The 14,343-nt window shown below is 41.7% G+C and overlaps 1 protein-coding gene across 1 annotated transcript in view; it reads right to left on the reverse strand.

The window, feature by feature from the left end:
• Nucleotides 1-3,934: 3,934 nt before the first annotated feature.
• Nucleotides 3,935-14,343, reverse strand: part of SLC9B2 (solute carrier family 9 member B2) — a gene marked incomplete in the record, with an annotated part of 44,991 nt that continues 34,582 nt past the window's right edge. Inside the window, 4 exon segments of the mRNA XM_027772919.1 lie at nt 3,935-5,858; nt 9,950-10,086; nt 12,094-12,202; nt 14,227-14,343. Coding sequence (XP_027628720.1) covers nt 5,640-5,858; nt 9,950-10,086; nt 12,094-12,202; nt 14,227-14,343 — 582 coding nt within the window.

Genomic DNA, 14,343 nt, shown 5'->3' on the forward strand with positions numbered 1-14,343 from the left:
TTCAAGTGCCAACCTCTTACAGTCCAGGGCTTTACTGTTTTCAAACCTTGCTAATGTGCCAGCTTTCCTCTGACTCACTGTAGTCTTTACCTTACTCCGCTATACCATACCATCCATCTGAATCCTCCGTACTCCTGAAGGTCCAGTTCAAGTGTCAGCTCCTCTTAAGAAGTTTTCCCCAATTTCCCCACTTAGACCACTTTTGAATCATTCATTTGGATGACAGCTGCTTGAACATATTTCTTTGAAAGGTTCTTGAAGGCAAATATCTTATCTTACTCATGTCTGTATTTCCCACGCTTCTCACTAGAATTCAAGTTCCACTGAAAACAGTCCTTGAATATCTTATTCATCGCTGTTTCCCAGAATCTGCACAATGCCTGGCACGAAGTACACATGTTGTAGGTGTATTTCGAATGAGAGAATGAGTGTACTTTGAAACAAGCTCCAGGAAGGTAGGAATTTGATTTATTCATTGCAAAATGAATACTTGAATATTACCAGATGAATAAATGACTTTTGCAGGTTTAGTATTCACGATGTACAGCAAAAATTCTTCAATCTGTCTCCACAAAAATTGAATATAAAATACTTGTCTTACCTTTTTTCTAACTATTGGGTTGTTGGAAAAGTCATGATGTATTTTTTTCTGTTTTTCTATGCAAAACATGACTTTTCCAAGCCTTAATAAGTTAGTAGATTTAAAAAAAAAAAAGACATCTTTCAGAACTATGGGGGTAACGTTTTTAAAAGAAAGAAGGTATTTATGTTAAGAGTAGTTGCAGTAATCTCGTGTTCTTTACTGTGTTCTAAATTTTCTGCAATGAAAATGTATTATTTTGTAATTAGAAAACATACTGTTCTTAATGAATATGAATGAGATCATTTGATGATGTATAGTTGAGATTATTTTGAGGCCATCTAAGTTCAATTAAGGTTATTTGGAGTTAATAATACTGGAGAGAAAGAGGCTGGAATGTGACAGTAACTTAAGCTGGAACCTAATCAGTCTGTCTGGGAAAAACAAAAACACTTCTCAGAAAGGAGAGAGCACTGAGCCTAGCAAACAGGAGCATCGAAGACCAAGAAGTTAGAGTTTAACACTGCCCTTGGAATATGACAGTCCTGTTATGGACTGAATGCTCTCCCCGCAAAATTCATATATTGAAGCTTTAATCCCTAATGTGATTATATGTGGATATGGGGATTTGGGGGAAATAATTAGGTTTAGGTGAGGTCATGAGGGAAGGGCACTAGGGATGTAATTACAGTGCCTTTATTTTGTTATTAAGTGTTTGCCATAGGGCACGTGCATTCACCGGGGAGAGAGGGCAAGAGAGGGAGACATAGAGGCAGAGACAGTGAGAGGGAAAGGGAGAAATCACTTCCTGGGGATGAAGGGATGTGTGGGTGGTGGCCATGCCACCATCTTTCCTCCTCCATTCTCCTTCTGGGATTTTGGGCACACATAAACTCAGGCCTGGCATGTTTTTGAAGCCTCCAGGTCTGAAGCTGAAACCATGGTTGGCTATCTGGGAGTCCAGGCCTTAATCATGTCACCAGCTGGTCCTGATTAGAGTGCCTTCATAGGAGACAACAGAAGGCTTACTTTCTCTCTGCTCAACCTGTGAGGATGTAGTGAGAAGGTGGCCACTGTTAAGCTGAAATAAGTTTGTTGTTTAAGCCACTGAGCCTATGGTGTTTTGTCACAGGAGCCCAGTCTGACTAGGACAGACTAAGCCGGCTGCGATCTGAACGGCTATGTGACAATTTTCTGTGCTGGTGGAAGATAGCCTCACTGACTCAGTAAATGTTTATTAAGTGCCTACTGCGTTCCACGCCCTGTGCAAACTGCATGGCCATAGCAAGGTTCCCTCCCTTACAGGCTAACAGATGACAAATATGTAAAACAAATTTTAAAAAACATTATATGTGCTCTGACAGAAGTAAATATAAGGGACCCAAAGGTGAGAGCAATCGTTTCTATCTGCAGTTAGCGTGGGAGTGGCTTTGGTTGGCCAATACTATGGCATTAACTTTCGTGAAGAAAGTCAAGGGAGTGTGGCTTTCAATGTGAGGACACCCAAGACTTTATACGGTGAGCTCTGCAGAACACTTGCTTTTTCTCTGACCTCACCATCTCTATTCTCTATACTAGCAACATAATCCAGCAATGAATAAATTCCTAGAGTTTCCAATAATAGGCACAAATTTCTCAGATTCGGTGGAGAAAGCCAAAATCCAGAAGGGACAGTCGTTGAGGTTACAGGGTGGCTGCCCACCTAGGAGACGTAGGATGGACATCCTGCATGTCCTGAGAAATGGAACAGGCTTTTGGGGAATGGCTTAATGCACCCATCAATCATTTCCACACTGCGAATATCCATTTACAGTTTTCCTTTGGGGCCCTGAATCTTTTTAACAGCATTACGACTTAGTTATATCAATTGTGTCAAGTAGAGGTTAGTAAGGACCCGAAGCCTGCTACTTGAAGACAATGCTACTGATGATCTGGGAGCAGCTCTCATGGCGTAACCTTTGACCTCATATTCCTCTCGCTAGCTGTCTCAATCACCCCTCAGCTGAGGCCTTGCTTTCTCTTGGAAGTTGTGCCTCAACCTCAGTCCCCCTGAATTGACTGAGTGCTCTTGCATGCATCCCCAGCACCCCTGTACCCCCTGCATAATGGCATTTATACAGTTTTACAATCTCTTGTTTAATTATCTGTCTCCTCTATTGGACTGTAAAATACTTAAGGACAGGAATAGGATTGGCCTTGATGTGCCTGGGTCAACAAAGGCTTTCAGGATTTGTCAAATGAATCTAGTTTCAAAGCTTGCAAACAGAGGGCCAGAAGAGCTCTAAGATTATGGTACCCCCACCAAAGTGCACCTAACCAATAAAGTTCAGCTGCACACCCACTTAACCTACAGTATAAATTAGTCCACTCCAAACTGAGAACACGGACCGTAGAGGCAGGCTGACATTAAAATGAAGGCTTTTCTGGGACTAGCAGATGGCATAATGGTTACATCACTGGACTCTCATGTAGTCGACTATGGTTCGAGTCCTGCACCCAGAGGCTTTAAACTCACACCAGGTGTGTGTTAGTGCATGCCCAAAATCCTGGAGGAGAATGAAGGGATTGTGGCATGGCCATCCTCCTTGGGGCAGAGTTCTAGCTTTCTGTCTCTGTCTTTCTGGTGAGCACACGCACCCTACAGCAAAAACACTCTCTCAAAAAATAAAAACAGGGACCAGCAGGTGGCATGGTGGTTAAGACGCTGGACACTCCCACATGGCTGACCACGGTTCAAGTTACGGACCTGGTAGCTTTCTCTCTCTCTCTTACTCTCTCTCTCTGTCTCTCTCTGGTCAAATTAAAATAAAATAAATGAATAAATAAAATTAAATTAAAATAATTTTAAAAGTTATTAAAAAAACAAACAACAAAAAACAAAGAATGCTGTTTAGAAGAGACAAATATTAGTTTTTCTCCCCTTTATTCATGATAGAGTCTGTGTGCATACACGAGAGAGAGAGAGAGAGAGAGAGAGAGAGAGAAGCACCCTCCCTAGGGTCTGGTCATACTGTGCTCTTTCTCAGGCCTCCAGCCTGCTAGATCTTGGGCATACCGCCCAGCATACTTCAGGTCAACTAGGCCAGGGATTGGACTCGTGGTCACCACATGGGATCAGCTTCTCTTTAACAGCCTGTTACTAGTTTTTGTTGTTGTCGTTGTTTAATTGATTGATTGATTGATTTTACTATAGGGCATGTGCACTTACTGGAGAGACAGAGAAAGAGAGAGAGGAAAAGTGAGAAATCATCCCCTGGGGTGATGGTCTTATTGCAATCCCTTCTTCTCCATTTTCCTCTTGGGATTTTGGGCACACACCTGGCATATCTTTCAAGCCACCAGGTCTGGAACTTGAATCATGAAGTCAGCCATGTGGGATCCGTTGCCTCGACCACCACCCCCAACCTAGTTTTTAATAGTGTCAAAGTCAGCGTGAAAAGGGCTGGAATGGTAGTTAGATAAAAAGTGGACAGGCTCTGTGCAGGTTATCTTGGGGATAAGGACATTCATCATTCATTCATTTAATACATATTTAACATCTACTTCAAGATCAAACTTTGAATTCTAGTTTAAAGGGTTCTGATGGGATATGACAAGGTATACATACAACATGATAAAAGCTTTAAATTATATTTAAACGTGATCATCTTAGCAACTAGGCAGAAGAACTTAGGTGATCCCACAAAAGCAGACATGACCTGCTACAAAGTGGGATAAAACGTGACTGCAGATAAGTCTGTCTTCTGATATCTTCTCTGCTGGTGTCCCACAATGTCAAAAATTCATGCCACAGAAGTCACTCCTTTGGTTTAAGATACCGTCTTTGAAAAGCTTTTGTTAACACGCAGGAGTATGTGACGAAGCGATAACACCCAACAGAATAGCTCTGTTCTCACAAACTCCTCTTCTGTTCCTCCAGGAATATGGGTGCCTAACTAGACTACACTTCTCGGTCTCCTCGCAGCGGGATGCGGCCATCACCAACAGGATGCCAGAGGACAGAGGGTTCAGTCGCCACATCACTTCCTGAAAGCTGAATTGCTTTACTTGCATGTTCTTTTCTTCTCCTTCCTGAGGGCTAGAAAGGAGCCGTGGGGGCGATCCGTCTTTAACCCACATCCTATGCTATACAGCACAGCAGAGCCTCATGACTGGAAGACTCGGAAGAGAGGTCTCTGAGCAGACCTCCTGAGCAGAGCTACCCTGTCGGCATCAACCAACTAGCTGATTTCATAGGAAGGAAGCACATTTCTATTTTCTTCACTATAGCAGCTTATATTACCGTAACTAAGGTAGTCATAAGGAGACCATCGTAGGTTTGAAAATGAACCATCTCTAAACCAAAAACTGGAGTCTGAAAATGTGGGTCACAAAAAATGAGTACGAAAGGGCTGGCTTGGGGCACTCCCTGGGGCTGGGCCACTGACATGGATGTCAGGAAGCCCTCTAGGGAGAGAAGGACTTCTGCGTCCAGAGGGGACAAGAGGAAGAGCCAACGAAGACATCTCGTGTGCTTTATGGTTCTGATGGGACCAGTCAGTTTCCACAACTCACACAGAGATAGTAATAGAAGTGCAAATGGAGAAGAGGCAGGTTAGCAAGTAAAGTGAGGGTGGGAACTGATGAGGGACTTCATTATGGGGTTTAAAACATAAAAGGAAGAGGAGCCAAAAACAACAAGGCATGTGTGTGTAGGTGAGCATGTGTCATGAAACCCACAGTGAGTGAGTCCAGAGCTGCTGCTGGCCTGCAGAAGAGACACCAACATAGTCATCTCCATGCTGCCTTTAAGTTATGATGGTGTGTTAAATAGGTCCGTCCTTACACAAATTAAGATACATGATGAAGGGGCATTAAACAAAATGGAAGGCGGAGAGATTAGGGTTGGATGCGAAGCATTAGTCCCTACGAGGAAGGGCTGAAGACACTACTCACAGAAACAGCTTCACTTTTGGTTCTGTGACATTTGAAGCTTAAGCATTACTTATTTTCATATCCTCCTTGATAAAAGTAGTATCTGGTAGCAGCTTTTCTAATCATTATGTTCACTTTTTCACCTCTAAACTTGTACAGAAGACTCTCCTTGAACTTCTTCTTGATTTTGAGGTTCAGTTTTTTGGAGAAGCTTGGGGCCCAGCAAACCAATAAGTAGACTTCCAATTGGGGCAGTCATAAGGATGGCCAAAAATGCCCCCGTCAGCACATCCATTCCATATCCTTCTAACTGTTTCTCTCCATGTGATCTTGCTGTGTCCAAAGCCACAGATCCTATGGCAGCCTATAAAAGTTTAAGGGTTAAGTTGGAAACGTGATTAAGGTAAGGACATGTACAAAAAAGGGGGCAGTTATTTTATCATTTGCAAAAACAAATCGCTTGTTATTTTGCTCAACTAAGAAAGTTCTATTAGTCTTCTTTCAAAGTGTACTACTGTTGGATTTGATTTTCCAAGAACCCTCCCTGCCCTTGCATGGGGACAGACATAAGATTCATATGTACCTATTTGTATAAGGTAGTGTTACATAAACAACAGGCAAATGCATTATAAAATACAAGGTAAATACGGACTCACAATATAAATTAAATATAACACTAAGTTTTACATATTAAATTTCTCCTGAGTAAAGCTCAATGTTATTGGTCCTCTCATTCTTTATCTTTAGGAATTTAGAATTAAGAAAGAACAAGATTTAAAAAAACAAACGAACAAACAAAAGACTGTTACTTATTGGAAAATGGTGAAATTTTAAATGAATATGTATTCCTTTAGGGCCTAAACCAATCATCAAACACTATGACATAGGAAAGTGGCAGGCACCTTCAAAACTTAATCTTACTAGGTAATTTTGTTAATTCTCTGCCTCAGAATTATTAAAATGCTTTCTATTTAAAATGTACCTATTGGAAAGTATTATGAAAACTTCCATTTTCTTTTAAATGAAAAAGGCAACATTATCAGTACCCATGAGAAAAAACTGTATTAATCGATAATTATTTGCTCATTCCACAGAGCAGAACAATGTCAGCCTCCAGAAGAATGAAATGAGAAAACACGCAGGTGCATCCGACATGATAGCAGAGACTACCAGTCTCCCGTAGATGCCTGAATGCCTCGTTTCCCTTCTGTACTAGAGTGCCTTAGTTTTATCACTCTCCAGACAGAGACTTTTTTTTCAGCGTCTTTTACAACTAGATACAGCTGTGTATCTCAGTTCTGGCCATGGAGACGTGAGTGGAAGTGATAAATGTTACATACAGACTGTTCCCTAAAAAAGAATGCACGCACTCTATCCTTTTCCCTTTTCCTATCGAATGAGAGAAAGTGAAAGCTGGGCCCACAGACAGAAGGCAGATCCTGAGGATGGTAGTCATCCTGCCAGCTCTGGAATATCCATGCTGGGCTCTCAGTGAGAGAAAACCCAAGATCTACCTCATTTAGTCGTTTTATGTGGAGGCTCTTCGTTACACGCCTTACTCTGTCTGATAACTAATCCGACATTCTATGAATTCTTGGCAAGAGCTGCATACATTACCATGTACGGTCCATTACATTACCATGTTTATTTCTCTCTCAGTTCTCTGTTCCATGCATGCGTGCCTTAACCTATCATTGCATTGCTAACAGAAATACCTGACACTGGGAGATCTATAAAGAAATATAGGTTGGGAACCAGCAGTTAGCGTAATGGCTATGTCGCTGGATTTCCACGTAGTCGACCGCAGTTCGCATACCAGACCCGGTGGCTTAAAACTCACGCCGGGCGCGTGTGCGTGCGTGCCCAAGATCCCGAGAGGAGAATGGAGGAGAAGGGATTGCGGCGTGACCATCCCCCCTGGGGGGTGATTTCTCGCTTTCTGTCTCTATGTCTCTCTCTGTCGGTCTGGCGAGCGCACGCGCCCTATAGCGAAAATCTCTCCAAAAAAAAAAAAAGAAATATAGGTTTATTGACTTGTAATTCTGACAGCTGGGAAGCCCAAAGAAGCAGACCTCACATCAGACCAGCCTTCAGTGTGGCAGATGGAAGCACAGAGGGTGGCAGGGGCATGCAGTCAGCAAGCAAGCTTTGGCCACTGTCCTTGGTAATAACTGACACTCGGTCAGAGAGCTAGAACTCCCTGGGCCTCGGCACACCATTAATCTATGCAGGAGGTGGCACCCTCAATGTAACCACCACGAGCCAGTCACTGCACGCTTGGCATCACCACCTCCCAACACCAAATCCCAAACATGAAACTTTGGGGGACAAACCACGATCCAAATCATAACCCCGTGTATGTGTGTGTGGGTCTTTGTATGCAGGCTGAGTTAGTTGTGATTTAATGTATTTTTATTTTATTTATTTATTTAAATTATCTTACTTAACTTTATTTTATTTTTTTTAACTTGATCAGAAAGGGACAGAGTGAAAGAGAGAGAGAAAAGTGAGAAAGCAAGCCGCCAGGTCCAGAACCACAGTCAGCCACGTGGGAGTCCAGTGCCCTTAACCACCACGCCACTTGCTGGCCCCTTAATGTATTTTTCTTACAGTAGGTCATGTTGGGGGAAAAAAGTTTGAAAAACACTTTTCTTGTGCAGTGCCAAAAGAAGAAAAAAGAAAATTCAGGATTGCACTTGCTTCCATAGAATATATATTATCTAACACATCCTAGAAAATCTCATTTTAGAATTTGCTTCAGTGGTAGAAAAGTGCCAATATTTCAAATTTTAACATTTAGAAACAAATCTTTCATTCCTAAGGTACTAGGGTCATTATTTTGATATTCACCTATGGAAAGTCATCAGAAATCATGTGGCAGCTGGAGACACCGTGAGGGAGAAACGGCTCCCATTATTTTTTTATTTTTTTTTTTCGGAGAGGTTTTCACTATAGGGCGTGTGTGCTCGCCAGACAGACAGAGAGAGACAGAGATATAGAAAGCGAGAAATCACTCCCCAGGGGGGATGGTCACGCCGCAATCCCTTCTCCTCCATTCTCCTCTCGGGATCTTGGGCACGCACGCACAAGCGCCTGGCGTGAGTTTTAAGCTACCGGGTCCGGGACGCGAACTGCGGTCGACTACATGGGAGTCCAGCGACATAGCCATTATGCTAACTGCTGGTTCCCACGGCTCCCATTATTGTACTCCATTATTTCCATGGCATCCTAGTCATTGTATCTCAATCATCTTTGAAAGTCTGATGGAAAAATTTCTGTGGGGACCAGCAGATGGCATAATGGTTACATCACTGGACTCCCACATAGTCGACCTGGCGGCTTGCAACACACCAGACACATGTGCGAGCGTGCACAAAATCGTGAGGGGAGAATGGAGAAGGGATTGTGGTGTGGCTACCCCTCCCGGGGGGACGATTTCTCTTTTTCTCTTTCTCTGTCTCTTCAGTGAACATACGTACTCTACAGGAAAAAATCTCTCTCTCAAAACAAAACAAAACAAAACAAAAAGCTTCTCTGGAATAATTCCCAAGCCCACAGCCATACAAAATCTGGAATATAATTACGAAGCACACACATGCCCCCAAAGCCTCATAATTTAAGAACACTTGAGTATCTTTACAAGAAAATAAAAATTTGCATATTTAAGTAATTGCAAAACAATCAGAGAAGGCACAGTTAAATCTTGTTTGATGTAATTAGTCTGAAAACAGACAATATAGTCAGGGATATATTACATTTGCAACAAGTCATAATCTATACAGTTCTAATTTAATTAGAATTAGGTATAATACCAAATGCATAGTCAACACTTTTAAGGAGCTATCTACATGTGTTTTCTTTATCATTTGTTCAAGTGCACAAATTTTGGGTCAAGTGATTGAGACATTTGTCAGGATCTTCAGCTAGGTCTGAATAATTAATATCAACTCTAGGAACTTATAATATAGAAAATCAATAAAGCATTTTCTGAGTCGTTCCCAAATAAGTCTAATTTTCTCCAGTATGTATAAAGATTGTGAAGCATAATTGATCATCAAGCGTACTGACATTGAAGTATTTCTACACATTAAGGTGGGCTACACAATACCTGTCATTCCCTTCTTGAAAGTCATTGAAATGAGAGGAGTATATCTCTCTCTCTCTCTGGGTGATTTAGAGAGTGCTAACTGATAAAACTTCAAATCCTTCCTCTTGTTACTACTTCATCCCAATAGGGTGGAGATTTATTGGAGTTTTATACCCTAAAGAAACTTAAATTAGCTATCACATGTGAGGAATCCATATTCCAAAAATAAAAAAAAGTTAAAGAGTATATTAGTATAAACTCTTTTTCATAAATTACGCATCTTTACCAAATTTAAATACGCCCTCTCATTCAACACTTTAAGGTCTCATATAGAAATAGTGGTTGAAATCATCCCGCCCCGTCATTACCTGGACTGTGGCCTTGGGAAGCCATGCAAAAGAAATAAATAACTTTTCCTTTATGTTAAAACCAGCAAAACACACCATCAGAAATGTTGTCAAAATTCGTATCAATACAGCAGTGCTCAGGGTGGCAACACAAAGCCCTGTAAGAAATACTCGATTTTTAGAAATAATTAAATACTAGGGGGTAAATTACATTTCATGGTTACTGATTCAAAATACTAGCAACAGAAATAATTTTAAAGCATTAAAAAAATAAAAATACAAAAAGAGGAGGTATAATTTATCATAATATCAGTATTAGGCCATGAGGTGGCGTGGTGGTTAAAGTGGTAAACTCCCACATGGGAGACCATGGTTTGAGTCCTGGACCTGGTGACTTACTTTCTTGCTTTCCCTTCCCCCCTTCTCTCTGGTAAAATAATAATAATTATTATTAATAATAATAATAATAAAGCTAAATAAATAATTCCTAAAAACAAAAAGAATAAGTCAGACCATTAGTTTAAAACAAGTTGTTTCCCTCAGAGTAAAACAGGAAAACAGACATATTCGAATTCTTTATTTATTTAGCCACAGGGGGGAGGGGGTGTATGGAAAGAAGGCAGCCTGCAGAAGGGGTGGCCACGCCACGGTCCCTTCTCCTTCGTTCTCTCGGGATTTTGGGCACGCAGGTATACACACCCCTCATGTCTCCTAACCCACTGGGTCCAGGACTTGAACCATGCAGCCGGCCATGTGGGATCCAGCCACATTGACCATCATGCCAACATCTGGCCCCATATTTTAATACTTACAAAGGAGGTTTGTAACTGGAATATATTGAGGGAGGAAATCAGTTGAAGTGGAAAAGGGGAATGTATTTACCCTTTTGGAAAAATTTGAAAAAAGGAAGAAAGGGAGCATGATAGATGAAGGATAAATTAAGTGGAGAAAATATATACTGTTTAACATATCATTTAATCTTAAGATATGCACGTTTTAATTTTTTTTCAGTTTTTACCATAGGTTGCATTCACGTGCTAGAGAGAAACAGAGATGGAGAAAGGGAATGTGAGGCATCACTCCCCGGGGGGATGTCCACATCACAATCCCTTCTCCTCTGTTCTCAGGATTTTGGGCACGCATGCATGTGCCTGGTGTGATTTTTAAGCCACCAGGTCTGGGACTTGAACTGTGGTCGGCCACGTGAGAATATAGCACCTTGACCACCAGGCCACCTGCTGGTCCCCACAATTTATTTTTTAAGTGCAGTCCTGTGACTCAAAGAGTTTCAATATGATGTCTTTTAAGTGTATGGGTGAATAAAAGAATGAATGAACATACATTTCTATTTCATGTGTACACATTACAGAACTAATTATCTCAAGTAATCTGGCCCATGGTCAGAACAGCCTGGATGAACATTTTTACCCTTAGAAAAAATAATTTAAGGCTTGAATTTTCTGAATAGTGGTCAGTACTAGTATTCTTTTTTCTCTCTCTCTCTCTTTTTTTTTTTTTTTTTGTGATAGGGCACATGTGCTCACTAGAGAGAGACATCCCTCAGAGGAATGGCCACGCTACACTCCCTTCGCTTCCATTCTCCTCTTGGGATTTTGGGCAGACATGCACATGCGCCTGGTGTGATTTTCAAGCAGCCTGGGTCCAGGACTCCAACCATAGAGTTGGCTTTGTGGGATTCAGCGCCATAACCTCCACACAACCCACGGGCATTATTTTCTCATCAACTGCTCTGAAAAGACTAAGACCCGGCTGGGCCCACAGCTCAGCAGTTAAGTGCTCTGCAGAGAAGACAGATACCACATGATAAATCAGGATCAAGTCTCAGCCCTGGTGGCTTGAAAAAGCATGCCAGGTGCATGCCTAGATCTTGATGGGTTGGAGAACTGGAGAAAGAAGGATTTCATTGTTACCACGCCCTGTTAAGAAGGTTCTTTCTTATTGTACATCTCCCCCCCCACCACCTCCCCTCTTTTCCCCTGGCTAGCATACATGCACACATGCCCTCTGGCAAGGAAATAAAAGACTTAGATCATAATTTTTATATACCGGTGACATTGAGAACCACTGAAAACATCTACTGCAAATATTTAAACTGAATATAAGAAGGGTTAATTTCAGCAAAGATACCACTCTGAAATTCTTACCAACAGTTTCTGGCCTGAGAGAGGCGATGGATACCTCTGCTCCAATCAATCCAAAAAGAAGGGGCTGAAAAATGTCCCAGATCACAGCAATAATCTTTTCAACCTCTGCCTGAAAGAAAACAAACCAAACATACACATGCACATATTTGTATTACATGAAAATACAAATACTAAGAATTTTTTTTATTGATTTGAAGTTTGAGTCATTGGTCTGGCACAGGCTTTATTTGTGACATTTATAAGGAAGAGATTAGCTAGAACAGCAAAAAAATAAAAAAATATATATATATGAAGATTTTTTTTTTGGAGAGGTTTTTGCTACAGGGTGTGTGCACTCACCAGAGAGACAAGAGAGAGAGACAGACAGAAAACGAGAAGTCACCCCCAGTGGAGATGGCCACGCCGCATGTGCCCGGCATGAGTTTAAGCCACTGGGTCCAGGACTTGAACCACGGTCGACTACATGGGAGTTCAGTAACATAGCCATTATGCTAACTGCTGGTCCCTATATGAAGACATTTCTAAGACACTTAAGATATACGAAGTGCTTTAACACCAGTCATTGGTTCACAAATGGATAATTATAAAGATTCCTACAAAGCACTATTAGGAGAATTCCTACTTCTGAAAACATGTGTGCATGTGTTGGCAGGTGTACATACTGTATTAGACGGTACTGTTTTGTAGTTTAAGCGTTCATGTTTTTATAGTTTTACTGAAGAATGGCGTAATTGGAAATGATCATGTTCCCCTTCCCTGCTTTTTCTTTCTGGGCCTGTAGGCTCTGTGTACTCAGGTGGAAATAATCCCCCTGATCCTCCCATTGCTGAAAGAACTCTTTTATGCTCCATTCCACATGGTGTGGCCCCTTCTCATTGTTCAATCTTTCTAGCCTATCACTTATGAATTGAGAGACATCATTTTAAACAGCAGAGCTTGGGAGTATAATGTTTTAGAAATACTGGGTGTGTGTTCATCTAGCAGAGACCAGCATACAAAGGTGTGCACCATACCACCTGCAGACTGCAGGGCACTACGGCTGGGGGATCAGAGAAACCTGAGCTGAAAAGTTCCATGCCACTTTCTAATTGCATGACCTTGGACATGTTTAAACTCAAAGATATGTTATAGTTTGTTGATTTTAAAAAATATTTTTGGGAACCAGCAGTTAGTGTAATGGCTATGTCGCTGGACTCCCACGTAGTCGACCGTGGTTAGCGTACTGGACCTGGTGGCTTAAAACTCACGCCGGGCACGTGTGCGTGCGTGCCCAAGATCCCAAGAGGAGAATGGAGGAGAAGGGATTGCGGCGTGGCCATCCCCCCCGGGGGGTGATTTCTCGCTTTCTGTCTCCATGTCTCTCTCTGTCTGTCTGGTGAGTACACGCGCCCTGTAGCAAAAACCTCTCAAAAAAAATTTTTTTTTCATATTTTACTATTTGTGAAATTAGGATGTTGCCTGATAGTTTAACTGGCAGTATTTTTTGTTTCTTTCTTGGTGACATAAATTAATGGTGTTTTTTTATCATTGATAATGTCTTGGGGCCAACAGGTGGCACGGTGGTTAAGGTATTGGACTCCCACATGGCTGACCATGGTCTGAATCCTGGACCTGGTGGCTTGCTTTCTCACTTTCCCTTTTTCTGTCTCTCTCTCCCCCCCTCCCTCGTCTCTCTCTCCTTCTTTCTCTCTCTGTTGAGTGCATGTGCCCTGTAGGAAATTTAAAAAAATAATAATAAAATTAAATAAATAATTCTTTTTTAAAAAAAGAATTGTTAATGTCTTAAGAACTTATGAGCTATAGTGTATGTAGGGATATTTTATTGAAACCTTGTTTGTCTTGGCAACAACCTGGAAGCCAGCTAAATGCCCGTGAGCAGGAGTCCTGTAAGTAAAATATGGGGGCTCAGTACAACACAACACTCTGCCGTCGTCACAAAGAATAAGGACGGTGTGGTGGCATGACTGTAGTGACGTCACGTTACAAGCTGACGTGACCAGATAAGGTCTACCTCTAGCTATGCATGGAAAATAGCGTTTATGATTACAAATATTATTACAAGATATTAAGACAGTATCTGGAAAGAGAAAGTTGCTCTCATTGGGAAAGTAGAAGAACTTAAAACCAACTCACCTTTCTGCTGCTCCATCCCACGCCTGCCAGGAAAGCCATGACCAGTGTGCACAGTCCTCCGGACCCAGGGAAACCGAAGTGCACGCTGCTGAACACGGCTAGCACAGAGAACCCCAA

This window comes from Tupaia chinensis, unplaced genomic scaffold, assembly GCF_000334495.1.
Source record: "Tupaia chinensis unplaced genomic scaffold, TupChi_1.0 Scaffold000315_1, whole genome shotgun sequence".
Taxonomy (NCBI): domain Eukaryota; kingdom Metazoa; phylum Chordata; class Mammalia; order Scandentia; family Tupaiidae; genus Tupaia; species Tupaia belangeri.